At 29.6% G+C, this 19,080-nt stretch overlaps 1 protein-coding gene across 1 annotated transcript; it reads left to right on the forward strand.

Annotated features, from left to right (window-relative positions):
• The first annotated feature begins 6,586 nt into the window (after positions 1-6,586).
• ifc (delta4-sphingolipid-FADS-like protein ifc) lies at positions 6,587-16,940 on the forward strand. Its single transcript, XM_088196002.1, has 7 exons — positions 6,587-6,729; positions 10,761-10,937; positions 13,885-14,024; positions 14,103-14,316; positions 14,395-14,460; positions 14,604-14,749; positions 16,236-16,940. Exons 1-7 carry the CDS (start codon positions 6,648-6,650, stop codon positions 16,374-16,376), a joined length of 966 nt encoding a protein of 321 aa, XP_088052128.1. The 5' UTR covers positions 6,587-6,647; the 3' UTR covers positions 16,377-16,940.
• Positions 16,941-19,080: the final 2,140 nt, after the last annotated feature.

Here is a 19,080-nt window from a genome sequence, read left to right on the forward strand (position 1 = left end):
AATTGATATTGCAATGCTCTATATTTATGCCTATATACACATATTGCTTCACGAATTAATTGTTGTGCCAATGGATGATTTATTGTATTTATCGTGAATTCGTTTTAATTATTGTACACCTATTATGATCGGAGAAGAATTTATATTGTATACGTATGTTATATGTATATATAATATATGTACATTTAAGGCTGTGAGTATCCTTTATGATTTTATTTATTATTGCTTTCGGCATATTATTAACATAATTAAAAGTGTGAGTGTAACATGTAATAGAAATGTGATATGTTTGATTTCTGTATAAATGATGAATATATATATATATTATGTATATAAATGATATCTGAATGTAAAATTAATTATTTTAATTAACCATTATACTGTGTTGTTTATTTATAATTGTATCAACATCAATCTCTAAACAACGATTTGTAAAACAATTGCGTTGTGTCGCTGATGGAATAAAAAGTTGTCGTGCTTTATCATTAAAAAATCACATATGTGTAACTATATATTTGTGTTTTATTTCATTGTCCTCCATTCTATTCCTTTTATATATTTATAATGACCTGTGTGATAACAAAATTATAATAAATTATATTCATAAGGCATATTAAAAAGTAGAGATCTTTCGAGTGTCACTTAGAAATACAAAAGTATTTTTTTTAATTTTTATTATAATAAAATGTGAAGTAGCCTGGCTTCAAACCAAATTATTATGTATTGCTAATATGTTGGAATATTCTAAGCCTTAATATATTTCTTAATTATTACTTTTTGCGTATTTATTGCTTTCTAATAAATTACTGTTTTACACTGGTTACACACGAATACCCAATAACCACGCCTATGGGTTTGGTCTACTGACTGTAAAATATGATTTGGCCCGATTATAAATTTTCATTTATCTTTTTATTATACAATTATAATAAATTTGTGACATAGATAAGTATTTTTTAGGAAATTACTTTATAAAATAACTTTTTGATCAATACATATTGTAGGGGGCCTATTTATTTAGATTTCATTATGGGCAAAACTTGGCGGCACTCTGGTAACACTGGCGTAACGGATTCTCTTATCTTGTCGACGCTGGCTGGCAGCAATGGATTGAGTCGCAGCTAGTAGTTCGTAGCGATACTAATTATTTTATGCTGTGTCAATCCGGGACGTCATTTGGGGAGGGCAGGTGTAGGGATTTGCTCCCCCCCCCCCCCCCACCTTGAATTTTGGCCAGAAACATGCATATCATTTAATTAAATACTATGAGTCTTAGTGAAATCGAAATATTAAAAAAGCTAAAACGACGCCCCTGAATCTAAACCTGAAATTCTCGAGTTGCCCACAAAGAAAACCCAAATAGTCTCGAGTCTATCCCGAAAATGTTTTTTAAAATATGTCATTTCAGTGAAAACATATCGGGTTACATTTTCACTGGTAGATATATATGTATATATTAAACAGTGAAAATATAATTTATCTGGCAGTTGCTAATAAAATTATATGATTGCGATGAATAAATATAACATTATAGTGAATATGTATTTATATGTTTAAAATGTCTATAAAACTCAATTTGACAGTCGCGAAACGCCTATTTGCTGTTCAAACCCAAATCTAACCTACACAAATCACCAAACCCAACTTGACCTAATGAAAGTTCTAAAACTAATTGTAGTTTAAGAACTTTCATTGGGTACAGTCCAAAATGCAAACCAAACCAACTCATCTCTAAAGGGAAAATAAGCAAAAAAAGAAGTACAGACAGACGTCGCGTTTCGCACATTGCTCCATAGTTTGTCTGCATTTCGATATCACACTATGTTTTAGAAGTATGATAACCTTCCTTACCTAATTTACTACGGATTTATGAAATAAGAGTATTGGTCAAAGTATATTCAAACTGTATTTTGGTCAATAGGAGGGCGCCAAAAAAATTATAGAAGGCAAAAATTCACGTCAAAAGCAATAAAATCGTGTCGGCATTGTCGCAGTAAGAACGTTCCCACTGCGACGGCGACGGCGTGATTTTATTGCTTTTGACGTAGATTTTTGTCTTTTGAAAAGGGATTATTGTTTTTTGCACTCTCCTATTGGTCAAAATTTAGTTTAGATATACTTCAATTGATTCTCTCACTTATTGTAAGTCGTTATATTGTTATAAAAAGTCTGCGGGACGATTTTATTGCTTTTGACGTGCATTCTAACAATTTATAATAGCAATGCCTTACTCTATTTTCAGCACTTCCACTCTCTTCAATTTTTTTGCGAATTTTACTTTGCGAATTGTTTGCTTAGTAGGAGGATAAAATGTATCATAATCTATCCGTAAATTTCGTTACACGGTTCGTACAGAATTTTTATTTCTGTATAACAATGTTAACGCGTTGATCGGTGTTAAGCGATGCATTTCGTTAATATGATGTTGCAAACTAACATTTGTCACTTTGAATACGCAGGATTATTGACAGCTGTCTTAATTACAGTACTGCCATCATAAGAAACTCGAATTGGATCATTCTGTAGAAAATTCACTTATTGTAAGTCGTAATATTGCTATAAAAAGTCTTAATATGAACGCTAGATTCTAATCAGGGTCCCTTTGAATTTGCATGTCATTTAATGAAATACTATGAATATTAATGAAATAAAAATCTTAAAAAACGACCATTGACTGGCAAACCTTTGACTCCTCCTCTCTTGGAAGCTGAAGTTAACAAGAGTTAAAATAGAACACCCCCCAAACCTTCCTCGAAACCTTTAGTTTTATCAAAGACTTCAGACTCTCCTTGAAACAATAAAAAAAAACGTAAAAAAACATTAGGTTGCGAATTTAAATCTCCATGCAGGGCCGGCCCTAGGTTATTTGGCGCCCCAGGCAAAAACTAAATTTGCGCCCCCCCCCCCCTATTAATACTTTAATAACTCATTATATGAGCACAAAAATATAATTTAAAATAAAGTAATTTAATATTATATTTGACACCATACTATTTTTTGAGATTGTGGGTATTTAAGAATTTGTAGCTTTATTTTCGTCGCGATTTTTTACTCGTGAAATAATCTAAAGAGTGCACAGTAGTGTATACAAAAAAATAATATCAGATTATATTTTTTAACAATATGGTTTGATAATTTTAAGTGAATATTGCGCCTTTATTTGGTATCACGGCGCCCCACAAGATCTAGCGCCCCAGGCGATCGCCTGTACTGCCTGCCCCTCGGGCCGGCCCTGTCTCCATGGGACGATGAAACTTCTAGATGTGACTCTGAATACATACATACATACACAATATAAAAAGATTAATATTGGTTATTAAAATGTATTATGAATCACGTAACTAAATTGCTGTAAGCTGAAGTGTACTTGTTATACACGTGATATTTATAATTAATAGCAGCAGTAATAATATTTCACACAATTAATTAAAAATACACATTTCTGTAACATGATATAATATATTTATTATACTGATTTGCTAATGTCTAAAGCAACATTTTTGAGAAGAAAAAAGAAATCTATTAAGTTACGTATAAACAAGTTTATGTAAATTACATAATTTTTACATAATTTATATTTATTTATTTTGTAACATCTATAAATTATTTCAGAGCGTTATCTTTTATAATGTATTATATAAAATATATGTATAATATAAAAATATAATTTCTAGCAATCAATATAGTTGCAAAATATATATAACCTTTTATTTAATTTTTAATTTATACGATTTTTTTAGTAAATCGATAAAGTTACACTTTGAATTGATAAATAAAATGTTTAAGCAGTAAAAAACGAGAACAAAATATTCAAGCTGATTATTGTCTGGTTGTGGCTAATTGTCTTTTATGAACTGTTGACCTTTTCATTTCTGGATAAAAAAAGAAGTTAACAAATTGCTATGATAATTCACGCGTTAGTAGAGATGGTGTCTTAAAACAATATTCACACTACAAAACAGATAGTAAGATCTGTATAACATACTTCGTATAAATATAATTTAAAGTATCATTTAAAACCAAAAAAAACACGATCCAAATGGCGACACGATGTCTATAATATTTTTACTTTTGTTGAGATCACTAAAAATCAATTTATCAAATCCACGTATCTTAGATAATTCCGATTTCTATTTTTCGTTTTTTACTATTTCAAAAGTAGAATAAAATGTTTTAAAGAAAATGAAATAAAGTTTGGATGTCGACAAATATATAAGAAAAAACGTGGCCTATTGCAAACCATTGTAAAAACTTTATCAGTGTTATTTATTGATTCTGCCTTTGCAAATAAAAATATTCATAATATCGATTCGTATCTTCTCTTATCGTATTAAATATATTTTTTTTTCATTCTACAGGGTCACGTACGCATCAACTTTCGACAAAGTTGTAAGAAATATTCAGCTTTCTCCGAGGACTGGATCAGCATAAATATTTTTATGCACATGTGTATGTAGCTTTAAATTAGGCTCGTGAATTTCTCGATATCGATGTTTTATTTATTTCTATATGATAAGTATTTAATGCTTTTATTTTATTTTTGCCATTATCGTAGGTATATTAAATGAGTTGTATATTGATATATTTTTTTACATTAACTATTTTTATTTAATATTTTTTTATAATAATATTTTTAAGATAATAATAATATACAAAATATCTGTTTCGTTAAAATGGCAACTTTAAATAAAATATGGTAAAAATTCTCGCTGCGAGAATGTATAAATGAACTAAATAACACTTGGTTATCATTATCATCAATGTTTCATTTGCACTGTAAAATATTTTTTTTGCCCCTGCAAACAAGCGTATTCATCACAACGACGTACGTGACGCTATTCGGACACATTGAGCAAATGCATCTTTCAAATGAATCATAAACAGACCAATCGGTGTCTTTACAAATACAAAGGAATGATATGATTTATTGTGAAGTATCGAGATATCGAAGAAATGTACTGATCTGAGATTACAAGTCATGACAGGGTTGCCGAATCTCTAGTTGTTCAAATTACGACAGTAATTCAAAATCGTTCTTATTAGAAAGGTAACGGACAATAACAATCTGTTTTCGACTCGAAAAAGTCAAGCGCGTACATAGCGTACAACAGAGACTTTCAGCAAAAACCTCCGTCAGGAATTTCCATCAGATACTTACAACTGACAAGAGTTCATCCCAACTCGTAGCAAGCGGAGCTATGCTGAGCATCGATCGAGACTTAGAAGGCCGAGGAAGCAGCCGCTTTTCACGCTTTCAACTCTGGTTCAGCTACTTAATTCAAAACCTAGAGTTCAACCTGATCTTAGGAGACGACTGGATTCTACAAAACGCACACAAAGTTTCCAAAGCGGATAAAACCGGAACCGGGCATGTTTAAAAAAACGAGAACCAGGTGATTTTTAATGTGTTCCCGGTTATTTTCATTTCAATAAAGTATTTAATTTTTCAAAATGAAACATCTGTTGCTACACGGCTTTAAAGAAATATAATTCGTCGGCTTATTATTATATTTCATGTGCTTCCAAAATGTTCGCTAAGTTTACAGATGCATATGAGCAGGTACTAAGAGTGAGGCATCAAAAAGGATTAATAAATTAAATTTAACACTCAGAAACTATTGTTTGGTAATCAAGTTTTACGATCGCTCCAAGAATAAGCTGACAGCACTGAACTCTAGCATAGAAAGATCCCGAGGAATACGTAACGAGGAACAATCATTGCACAAATGATTTTTGTCAAAAAATACCCATGCCATTAAACTGTAATTTTTGATGGTGAGTTGTGTATGAATGCTCAAAGGATATTATTTTTTATGGAAAAATAGCCGAGAACCAAGTAATGAGATCATCACGTGATTGTTGCGAATTTAATAATTATTTATAATATCAATAACTTTTCCAAATACGGTGGTCGATCTTTAACTGTTTTGAGATAGTTGTATATTTATATATAATTACACATAAGAAATAATATAAAAAAACTGTATAATTATATCTTTTCTTGATTTGAATTAATGTAAATGATTTATATAGAAAAATACACAGAAGCCGAAAAATATATAATATATTTATAAAATAAATTTAATAATAGTCAAGTGTCTAAATAAATTGGTAAAACATAGTTATATAAAAAAGTAGTAAAATAAATCAAAGCAATAAAACATTGAGAATCACTGACCTTTTCTATAATTTACTATAAATATAATATAAAATAATAATAAATAAATAGCAACAGAAATAATTATGGAAAATACCTAAAATTAACTCAAGCCCAGGTGTATATCAGCAAATTAACACTATTCACCGCTCAGCGGGCTAAATATATGCTTAATCTTTCACAGTAATTAAAAATACTTTAATTTTAAATTAAAGCTTTTATATTACATCATTATGAAAAATGATGCCTTTACTTATAATGTTTTGACCAAAAAATAATATTAAAAATAAAAGTGAATTGAATTTCGGCCAAAATGTTTTTATCGGCCATAGTTGGAAAATGTCGAAAATTGAAATTTTTAAATACGACTTTCACGCATAAAGCGCCATAGTCCCATAGCTCGTTTTGGAAGACGATCCGGCTTCCGCCAGTCGTCGGCGAACCGTTCGACCTGTTGGATGCGTCGTGTGCGCTTCGTTGACAGTTCGCGATGGGCGCTCACGTCTCCAAAACGGACTTCGAATGGGTCTACACCGAAGAGCCCCACGCGTCTCGCCGCGAGCTCATCCTAAGTCAGTCCCTGCGATCTCATTGATTCGATCTCATTGGGAAATTTCCGCCCAAGCGCGATTCTTATTTGACTACGCCAGCACGTGCGACTAATTTATCCGATGTTTATCGATACGTATTTCGCGTATGTGTAACGGAAACGTGAATCATAGGCAAGCGGGTGACGCCGGTTGAAACGGAGTTACAAATGTCAACGCTATCGATTGTCGGCAGTCAGTGCATCGCATGTCATTTCAAAATAAATTGCTTGCAAACTTCTTGTTCGATCGTCAGCCAACAAGTCACACGATTATTGTAACAATCTCGAAATGCAAACATACGTAATAGTGTACGTCTAACAAGCATATTTTGATGCCTAAAAAGTTTTGTTCGAGAGAGCTAAAAAATAAAAAATGTCATTTCGGAAATTTTTGGTCACCTTAATGTTTGTAAATTAAACTTATAAAATAAATCAAGTTGACTTACCTATTAATTACGAGAAAAATTTGATGGAATCTCCGGTAGTAGTATTATGTTCATAAAAACCGAAACTGGTGCTAGTTTTAATAAAAGAAACCTGATTAAAAATTTTAAATGTTTAATTTGCTCTTTTAAAATAAGCATCACATTTTTTCTATCTAGATTCTTCTATATGAAAACAACTAGATTTGTCTGTTTCTACACATATTAAAAAATCCTTCTCACTCTAGATAATCTGCCATCTTTCTTAATTTATAATTTGTAATATTTTTTTTTTTTTGTTTTTACTTGAAAAGTAAAACCATGTAAATGGATATTTATCTAATGTTATTATTTTAAGTATTGGATATCTTAAGTATATAAATAATAACTAATGTCCATTATTTAAAAAATTCTCAATTTTTATCAAAAATTGTGACTGAATTCTTAAATGTAACATCTAAAATTTTAGAGAGCATCGCTGTTAAAATATTCATTAATATGTCTTGAACATAAGAATTCAATAAATAATCCAAACCAATATATATCTTAGCTTAAATTACCACACCACAATTGTTTTCAATATAATCGGGTAAATGTTATCCGTGAAATAATTACATTCCAATAAAAAAAAATTGTTTGTCACTGATATATTTCATAGCTGCTATCTATAATATATTATATGTCATGATTAGTCATGTTTGAAAATCTAATATTAAAGTCACAGAACAAAATATATTTGCAGAACAACATAAATTAAGAATGACAATATAATAAATAAAAAGTACACATTTGTAACCCTGTGCCCTTATGTTTTGCTAAATTAAAGGTTTTACGCCGTACTTTAGTTTATTTTATCTGTTTCGTGTAAAAGACTTATAAAAAATAATAAACATTTTTTATTGCAATATATTGCTAAAAATTCCTTCGAGTAATATACTAAATAAAATTTGAAGACTTGTTGATAAGTATTTGTTTGCCATGTACCACTTGTCCGAAAATTTTATTACCAAATACCAAGTGCGAAACCATATTTGCTTAAAAAGCCTTGTCATTTAATGAAATACTATAAATCTAAATATTAAAAAAACGACTACTGACTGGTCAACCTTTACCTCCCCTGAAAAAACCTGATTCTAAACCAGAAATTCTCTCGTTATCCCTCAAAAAACACCTGAAAAAACAGTCTCGAATCTATCAAAAATTTTTTTTAAATATGTTATTACAGTTAAATCATATCGGAATACATTTTCACCAGTAGATATATATTTGTGGCGAGTGCTAGTAAAATTATATGATTACAGCTTTTCCATACGTAGAAATATATACATTTACATATTTATCATTATTTAATTACATGCGGTATATAAATGTTACAGAGAATGTGTATTTTTCAGTAAAGGTTTATTTTCACTAGTAAAGTCCAAATATATTTTCACCAGTGGATATATATTTCTAATAGCGAAAATATAATTTTACTGATGCTGCTCTAAAATGTCTATGAAACTCAATTTGACAGTTGCGAAACATCCATTTGCTACCCAAATATAACCTAATGTAAATTCTACAACAAATTATATTTTAGAACTTTCATTAGCTCAAGTCCAAAATACAAACTAAGCCAACTCATCTCTCAGGGGAAAATAAGCGGAAGAAGAAGTAGAGACATACTTCGCCTCTCACATATTGCTCCATGGTTAGTCTGCACTTGGATTTGGATAAATTTGGCCAGAAAAATATATATTGTGTAATAAAATACTATAAATCTTAATGAATGAAATCTAAATATTAAAAAAACGACCACTGACTGGCTCACTTTTAACTCCATCCCCCCCTGGAAAAAGCTGACGTTCCTGGTTTTAAAGCTGTCAATAAAATGCCATTAAATTGATACTTATTAAAACTCCACGGACATCATTATAGAATACTATTTATTTTCAACAGTTCAACAAAATTGCACAAAAACATTGTTCAACACGTGATCATTGCATGCTTTTCAATTTCTACCCTGTGATTGGTCAGTCACCCTGAGGAGCTGTATTGCTTTTTTGTTCTTATGGTACGGTTGTTGAGAATATTATCTTTTCGCATCTTTCACTATTGTTATGTTTCATTTATTGTAATCCTTGCCTTCTGAAATTATTCAGTCATGTTCTCAGCGATCACGTAAATTCAGTTTATATGGTTTTGTGCAATGACAGAAAAAATAGAACGTAGATTGTATTCCTTGGAGAAGAAATAAAGCAAAACTTTGTCCCTATAAATATAATATATAACCTAAAGAATGTGTGAATGAACATTTTAATAATCACGGCAATCTTTATAACAATTATTATATTCCCACGATAGTGAAATAATATTATTTTTTTATGAAGAGTTATAATATCAAGAATCACATTAATAAAATATGTTTTATCTAAGTTAACTGTTACTGCTTTATCAGTACTTAGTATTGTTTGAAGAGGATAATAAAACACTTGAAAAATCTTAAAATATCACTTTAATTTTTACACGAAAATTTAATAAATATAAATTCTCTTGTGCGAAATTATTGTTAAATGCAAATATATATTCATATTTGTTATATTTCAAATAAAATTAAGTAAATTCTACTTACTTTATCTTATCAATGCTAGTCGAAAGATATATTGAAGGTTGCTTAAATGCATCCACTATAACAGGATGGAAATGTCAACAATGAGCTAGATAACATATTAGCGGTTCAAATAAATGAATGAAGTTGAAATACTATTTATATTTCTCTTGTGGGCAAATTGGGGAAAATAGTAGAAGACCACAAAGTAAAACATGTTAATTAAACATATTTTTAGTGATATTTAGCCATTTGAAAATTTTCTTGTATATTATTTTAAAATGCTAGATAAGATATTTGAAATATTGAGAAAAATATGTATTATTTTTCTATATTTCTATACATTTTTTTATTTTAACAATCAAACTAGTTAATATCAACAGTAAAACTAAATCACATATCTCTCAAAATACATTGTGATGTATTTTGAGAGATATGTGCATTTAAGTAAATAAATTGTTCCATAAAACTAATTATTTGTGCATTAATGTAAGGGAAATCTTCGGATTTTTTCTTTGGAAAAGTTTTCATTGCAGAGTGCTATTTATTATCGCATACTCGCACCTGCAGAGTGTTATTTATTATCGCATACTCGCACCTAATCTGTCCAACAGTAATGCAGAAACAATTTTTTTTATGGAACAATTATTTTATATATTGCTCATTTAAACTGCCCTATTTAAGGACAATTTAAATACTTGTATGCATCAACCCCTTGGTTGCTGAGCCTTTTAAGATTACCATATTTAAATATCGATTTATCAGAAAAAATATTATTTAACCCTTAATCAAATACCCTACAGCCCATTAAAAGTTTTTCCTATTCATAATTCAATAATGATGTTGAATCTGGCGATTTTCGCTAAAGTAGCAAAAATCGATATATATCGGGTCTCGGCAATCAAAGGGTTAAATAAAATTGACTATTATTATAAGTAAAAAAATTACACAATACAATTTTTTTTAAATATATATTATAATGTGTGCCTTTCCGTTTTGCAGAAAAGTATCCAGAGATCAAGAAGCTGTTTGGGTATGATCCAAACTTTAAATGGGTGGTGACAGGAATGGTAGCGCTTCAAATCGTCATGCTCTTCGTGATGAAGGGTCAAAGCTGGCCGGTGACTCTTTTCGTCGCTTACTTTTTCGGTGGCGTAATCAACCATTCATTGATGCTCGGTAAGAATCGTGCACATTGTTGATATTATTGTGCATGCCGACAAAACATAGATAGTTTCCGATATGATAACAGTTTATCGGAAATTGGCTCGAGTGTGTCAACCAATTGGTTATAGATAATCTAACTCATTTACTTTTATCAGGTAAATATATAAAGAAAATAATATACATGTCGATTTTGAATATTAAATATACTTATTTTTAAGTTTTATATATGAAAATTTAATATAAATACATATGTCATTGTTTATGGTCTGCTGGAATTCAACATGGTACTTAGGTACCTAATCAATAAAATATCCATCTATTAAATGGGTAATATTGCTCTTTATTGTGCCTATTAGTGAGATAAATCGTAATATAATCACCCCTATTGTCAATGAAGTGTTTCAACATGTATTATTGTGACTCATTCTAGAGAATACAATTTTTACACTTGACTTAGTATAATGCATTTATTACAACATTGATGATTTTTTTATTAAATTTTAATTAAAAAATAATATTTAAATAATGCCATCCAGAAAAATTATTGTCTGGTTTTTTATAACCATTTTAAAGTTTGATTATTTAGTGGCAAGAAATCATTTTTTTTTTATTTCAAAATTATGTTCCTTTCATGATATATCAAATTAAAATGATATTTTTATTTTATGTGATATATTAATAAAAATATATTTATTTTGCAACATTTATGCAGTCGCTACCGTAGAATATTTTACATTTGACCCTTTCATTGTTTAATAATTTTATCTATAGAGCTAAATAAATATTAATTTTTATTGACATTTTATACACAGCCTGACATTGCAGTCACTGTAATAGTTTTTTTTCATATTTCATTATAATTCTCCTTTCACAAACAACATGTATTACTTATCTTTTTTCTTAAAAAACATATCAACTAATTTCAACATGTGAAGCAGATAGAGGTGTTGAGAATTTCCGGTGATAATATTTTTTTGAAAAAATATGATCGAAATAAATGGCATACGTGTTTCTAATTTGATTTGTATCAGACAGTATCTTTTCTGGATTTTTTATGACTTTTTATAATTGAACAATGCAAATTTATTAACTCTATTTTTATTTTCGTAAATTTCTTATATTTTAAGAAAATCTGGTCACTTGATATACTTATTTTTAATGACTCATCAAATTGATATAGTGTTTAAAAATTTGCTTTTCAATTACGTTTATTGCCCAACACATTTGCAAACTTGATTTATAAAGAAATAAATTTACTATTGTTTCTAACTCTACGAAGTACAGTTATTTTAATAACACTAATTTTCAATGATATCCGACTGTCAAAACTTTGACAAGATTAATATTCCTCTATACTTGATGCAAAATATGTATTTACAGAAATTGAAATGATTTTTAAAGTGGAGTAAATTGGATTTATTTGTATTAAAATCTCTTCAGATCTTTGCGTAAAACTGAGTAAAAATTATTATATGAATTTTAACTATCACAACAAAAAGTGTTAAATAGCTTCATCACTATTGTGGACACAAGAGCTTATGCCTTATTTATAGGGTACTTGTATTTAATTGCTATATTTTGATAACAAAACAAAGATGTCTTTTATAGACAATCATAAAATCACTCCACAGTAGATGATTTTATGTCAAACATGTTATAAAACGTATTATGTCACAGGCTAGAAATATTATTACTATTCAATTTGTAGCTTTGCGTTTTCCTCATTCAAAGACACAATGAGTCATATTTTGCGTTTAAGAGTCAACACATTTTATAGACATACTGCTATCAAACATTCATATTATTCTTTAATCTGTCAATAAAAACTGAATCACTTGACAAGGTAATATCATTTTTAATTGTAATGTATTTTTTATGCTTCTTAGAATCTAAAAATCGAGATTCTAATTACAATTGAAAAAAAACCAATGTGTCACACTAATCAAATTAACTTATCTCGAAAGACTGATGCAATACATCTATTTAATAAAATAAATTTTAAAAATACGTATCATACTACTTGGATCTTCCATATTTTTTTCTTATAAGCTCTAAGACACATTAGATTTCAACGTAAACTTTTCAATCTTACATTTTAAATGTATTTGAATTTTTTGCGAATAAAATATGTACAAATATCAATTATTTTTTACTTTTCAATTAGATTTTAACTATTATAAATTGTTTTAGTTTAAAAATGAAGTAGAAGTTGTTTGCAATTATTTTTTTATTACATCCTTTCCTTATCGTAGATTTAATATTTTACATTGTTTCTTAAGTACACACCAGATAAGAAACTAACATGCAGCTGTTGTGTTCACAGAAAAAAGTGTTTGACACATAAGATCGCTATCAGATACATTTAAAAAGTTTCAGGTGTGTTAACGATAATTAAATTGTCTTTCGCTCTCGTTCCATTCACAACGCGCATAAATAATAAAAGTGCTATAATCAAAGCGATACAGGCAATTGTACACATACGGTGCTTCAATTGATGGCACTTCCCCGTTTATCTTGTGGAACGTCAGATTGTGTCATGTTTACCGGCATGTGATTGATTTGTAATAGCATTGATGATAAGGCTCTGCATGATCGTCTGGACTTTTGGTGACATGTTGTCAGATTTTGATGACATCTCGATCGTTTTCGCAATGAGGTGTAAATTAGATTTGCTCATTTGAGAGAATTAACACCTGCGTGGAGTAAGCGTGAGAGAGGGAATGTGATAATATTGATAATCGACACTCGGATTTGGGTGAAAATTCATATTGTCAATTTTTAATAATTGATATTATAATCAACGAGAAACCTTTGAATACATCTAATTCAAGCAGAATGTGTTGTTTACGCCGTTATCTATCGCATGCCAAATATAACAAAACAATAATAAACAAAATCAGATCTAATCATACACTAGATACTCAATATATAATTTGTTAATAATAGATCTTATTTTTAGCGGTTCATGAAATATCCCACAACCTCGCATTTGGTCACAACAGACCAATGCACAATAGATTATTCGGATTTTTTGCAAATCTACCCATCGGCATACCAATCTCCATCAGCTTTAAAAAATACCATTTAGAACATCACCGGGTAAGTTTCATTCCAAACTAAAGTATACAGACATATAATATACGCATTGATCTAACAGATCTATTCTGTAAATTACAGTATCAGGGTGACGAGAAAATGGATACAGATTTACCAACCTTGATAGAGGCCAAGCTTTTCTGCACCACTTTTGGCAAGTTCATATGGGTGATCTTGCAGCCGTTCTTCTATGCCTTCAGGCCGCTCATCACATACCCAAAACCGCCAAATGAGTGGGAGTTCGTCAATTTGGTGATACAGTTGATATTTGACTTGATCATTATACATTTTTTCGGTCAGTATTATTGATGTGAATTATAATGGATTCAAAACTATGGATCATATGTTATACTAAATATTTTTTGTCATTTAGGAGGTCGCGTTCTGGCGTATCTATTAATAGGATCAGTAATGGCAATGGGATTACATCCTGTTGCAGGTAATATTATTATGCGAGGGATGCTTATAAAGTTCTAGGACTTATGTTCCACTGTTAAATCGGCATGCATTATAGAACTTTGTAAATGTCCTACTTATGTGAATGTATTATGTACTTGTAATAATTAAATATCCATTTTTCAGGACATTTCATATCTGAACACTATATGTTCAAAAAAGGTTTTGAAACATATTCATATTATGGACCATTGAATTGGATCACTTTCAATGTTGGTTATCATAACGAACATCACGATTTTCCTGCAGTTCCTGGTAGCAGATTACCAGAGGTTTGTAAAAATTGATTCCTATCTCTTATTATAACTAGGCAGCAAATTAAATTTAAATCAGCTTTGGGTCAGAATTTTATTAACATCCTAGTCATAATTATATTATTTAAGGTCAGAATAACTATCAAATGATTAGCATATGGTCAGAATAAAAATATGTGACGATCAGAATTAAAATAAATGACGATAAAAATTTAAATAATTAATGGTCATAATTATATTTTTTAGGTTCAGAATAAGTATCAAATGGTTAGAATAAAAATAGCACATGGTCAGAATTAAAAATATAGGACGATCATGTGAATTAAAAATAATATAAATGGGCAATAAATTATTTATTTTTGAAAAATCTTATAAAATATCTTCCTCACACGTAAATAATTTGACAGGTCTATTTAATTGTATGTAGGATGCAAAGGTATTCACCTTACCAAGGACTATGTATTATCATGCTGACCATCTGTCAACAGAAAACTGACCTTGAGGTTAAAATACAGATCATATAATAGAAATACTGACTATTCTTTTTATAATACTGTAATAACTATTGACTGGAAAAAATTACCGTCTGTCAAAATAATTCTTACCATTTATTATAAATTCTGACCAAGCTAATTTAAATTCTAACTAATATAAATTCCGACCAATTAATTAAAATTCTGACCCGAAATTACTTACTACTTCTATATGCTGACAAAATTCATAAAAGTAGTATGAATTAATCATAACTTTTATTTATTTATTATCGATGGATACCAAAATTATTTATTTTACATATACAGCTATCGCCACGAAAAACTATGCACTTGCATATTACTGCTAAAACCAACATTATATTGCATCTTTCACATTTTTTCCACAAACTTTTGTTATAAATATGTTCATTGAAGGGTTAGCTTTCACTTAAAGCAAAAAAATAAAATATACATTTCATGTTAATGACAGAAATTAATTTTTGGCTATTATTATTTGTTTTGTCACAGCTGTCAACAAATGGTGATCTACGACTAGAGTATCTCATGCGAGAACTTAGAAACCTTTATCTTCCGCAAAATTTAAATTGTTTTTAGGATTTGGGTTCACAACTATTATGCCATAAATAATATTAAAAAACACCTGTGTTGAAAATAATAAACATTTAATATTGTGTTATATCGCATTTTCTTCGAATAACGGACAAAATTCTAAGGAGCGAAAAAGTTAACATGTTATAAACGAAAATCATTTTATGGATGTGAGAGATGTTCACTCAATAATGAAACTGTACATTGAAATAAAAGTTTCTACAGGAACAAGTGTGTAAAAATGGGAAAAAATGTGAAAGATGCAATATAATGTTGTTCTCGTGGCGATAGTTGTATATAGAAATAATATATTTTAATAAATAAATTTAGCCATGCTTCAAACCATCGATAGTATATTTATTATTTTACTTGCAACTAACTTCATGCGTTCTATCCAGATATATTTATTATATAAATTATAGGTAAAAAGGATCGCTGGTGAATTTTACGACAATCTACCACAGCACAATTCGTGGTCGAGCGTTCTCTACGATTTCATAACGGATCCGGATATTGGACCATACGCTAGGATCAAAAGGAAGCACAGGGGATTAGCTTCATAATAAATGTCGTTGAATTTTTGTTTCTCTTATGCTAATCACAAATTATTTATATAAATAAATGTGTCATACGTGTTTTAATGCATTCTAGTTTGCCGAGAGCACCTTTTAATTTAACTTACTCTGTGATACGAATTGAGTGTTAATCTAAGTATCCGTTAGGATTGATTCAGTTTTTTTATTAATCAATTCCTAGGTCAATGAGATTGCGTTGTTTTTGTAGCATAATGTACGTATTATTTATTGAAGTCTTTATATTTAACCTCAAGTTTGTTTGATCAAATTGTCTGATTAAAAAATAACACGTTTTAAATTGGTTAACAGTATTAAAATGATTCTTATAGATTCTTCTAGTCCTCTCTATGTGCTTTTATAATGATTTTCTCGAATTGACGCCTATAAAAGTATGCGCATTTTGAAGATTTGTGTCCTTGTACGTGTGTATGTACATATATATTTATATGAAATACTATTGAAATGTATATTTATAGATGATTGTTTTTCCGACATGGCTTTTAACCATGTTCGTATATTAAAACAATAATACTCAAAAGAAATATTAAAAAATGCATATATTCTATCTATATAAATATACAAATGTTTTGAGTACTACGACATTGTAAGCAAGTGGTTTATTGCTTAGAATCTCATTTATGTACATATATATATATATAGAAAATTTCTATATTTTTGTAACTTCGATATGTATGTTGTAACAAATATTAAATATTATTGTGATAATTTTCATTCCTTTTTCCGTTAATTCCTTTAGTAATTTTCCTAGTATAAAGTCAAACCCCGGCACTTTTTTTGGATTTGTGTTTGTTAATATTATTTGCTTTATTTATTTTACTTTAAACCTCTTAATTATTAGACTCGCTTGAAGGGGTGACGGTGCTTTTAGATAATCTGCAACTTACTTTGCATCTATTGTAGTTTCCGTCGCAGGATCGTATGGTGTTAATACCTCCTTCAAATAAACTGCAAAAGTATCGGCCTTATCATTATCACTTCTAGACCATTTATTGTTTCCATTTCTAATCGGCGGCGAGTATGTTATGGGTTGCTTTAGCTTCTTCGTAGCTTTCCACAGCGTGTAGTCGTTGCTTTTTGATACTAGTTCTTCAAGTAATTTTGAATTGAATCATTTTTTAAGTTGTATAATAGAGCCTTGAGCTCTTTACGGCTTTATTGAATTTTCTTTTATCACTTGGTAATCTTGATTGTTGCCACTTTTTGCATAGCTTATGTTTTTCGGCTATTTTCTTTGTTAATATAACAGGGTGATTTTCCATTTATATTTGTATTAACACATTACAGTCCGCTATTTTCGCGAAATTTTAAATGTTTTGACAAAGTGTGACTTTTATCAAAATAATTATAAATATATATTTATTACCAACTCTTGATAAAAGCTTAAATCTTCTTTACGTTCGCGCGATATTTTTAAAAGTTTAAGTTCAATTATTTGTAATTCTGGAAAAGGATAAACAGATTGACTCCAAAATTTTGCTAACACGCGAAAATGCGTAAACGAATCATAATGTGTTAAGATTGGGTGTAGCTCCAAGCTGCTGCTTGAATTGTCTTTGTTAGGTGTTGGACTGCATGTTCTACTTCATCATTGCTTTTCAAGGAAATCTTTAATTTGGTCAAAGTTTTCTCAGAACAAATCCCAATCAGTTTTATAATCATATAAAGTAGGAGTTTGTCGTTAATAGATTAAATTGGTCTGATGACAGCTTGAAACACGATTCAGCTAGAATTCATTTTACATCTATTCCTTTGATAATGCAAAAGTCAGGTAGTTTTTTTTTTTATCAGTTGGCCAGTATCTTTGTTGTCCTGTTGAGATCCACGTTAAGTTATTTTCCACTACTGCTTTGTACAATTATTTTCCTTTATTGTTTATTTGACTTGATCCCCATAGAGGATTTTTGGCATTATAATCCTCCAGCAATAAATTTATTTCCGTTTGCTGAAAAAGGATTTGTAGTTTTCTTTTTTATTATTGCACTTTGCGAGACAATACACGGCGGAAAGCATTAATGACGAGTAACTATCTTGAATTTGAATGTTAGTCGCCTGAAGGTATTCTTCTTGAAAATTTTCTTCTTTGTAATGTTGAATATTGCTTTTAATTATTACTGCTGTGCCTCCGTGTGCAATTCCGTCTGAGTGTCTCGTGGAATAAATGCAGTATCCAGGTATTTTAAAATAAGTTTTTTCCGTTAAATGAGTGGGAGACCATCAAGACCTCTATTTTGTGTTGTTTGAGAATTTTTTTATTTCTTGTGTGATACACCGTTGGCATTCCATATGGCAATATGTAGTAAGATGGTTATTTTGCAATTTTAGAAACAACTACTGTTAGTAGGTTGAGCATATAATACTCATTTATTGCATCAACTCTCATCATTTTTTTTATTTCGGATAAGTCATTATTTTCTTCTAAAATTTCGATCGGATGCATAGTGTCATTTCTAACTTTCTTTGCATGCGTTAGTTTGCTCTCTGTTGTATTTGCGTTAGTTGGCCCTACTTGAATTTCTTTTCTTCGAAGTTGTGAACGCTGTTTTTGTTGGAGTTGCTTATATACCAGACAACCTCTATAATTTGTTGAGTGATTTCCATTGCAATTTGCACATTTTACTTCATTAGTTTTTTCTTTCATTTGACATTCAGTAGTTAAATGCTTCCCTGCACA

Source organism: Plectrocnemia conspersa, unplaced genomic scaffold (genome assembly GCF_051122295.1).
Source record: "Plectrocnemia conspersa isolate PC_06_02 unplaced genomic scaffold, ASM5112229v1 ptg000001l, whole genome shotgun sequence".
NCBI classification, from domain to species: Eukaryota; Metazoa; Arthropoda; class Insecta; order Trichoptera; family Polycentropodidae; genus Plectrocnemia; species Plectrocnemia conspersa.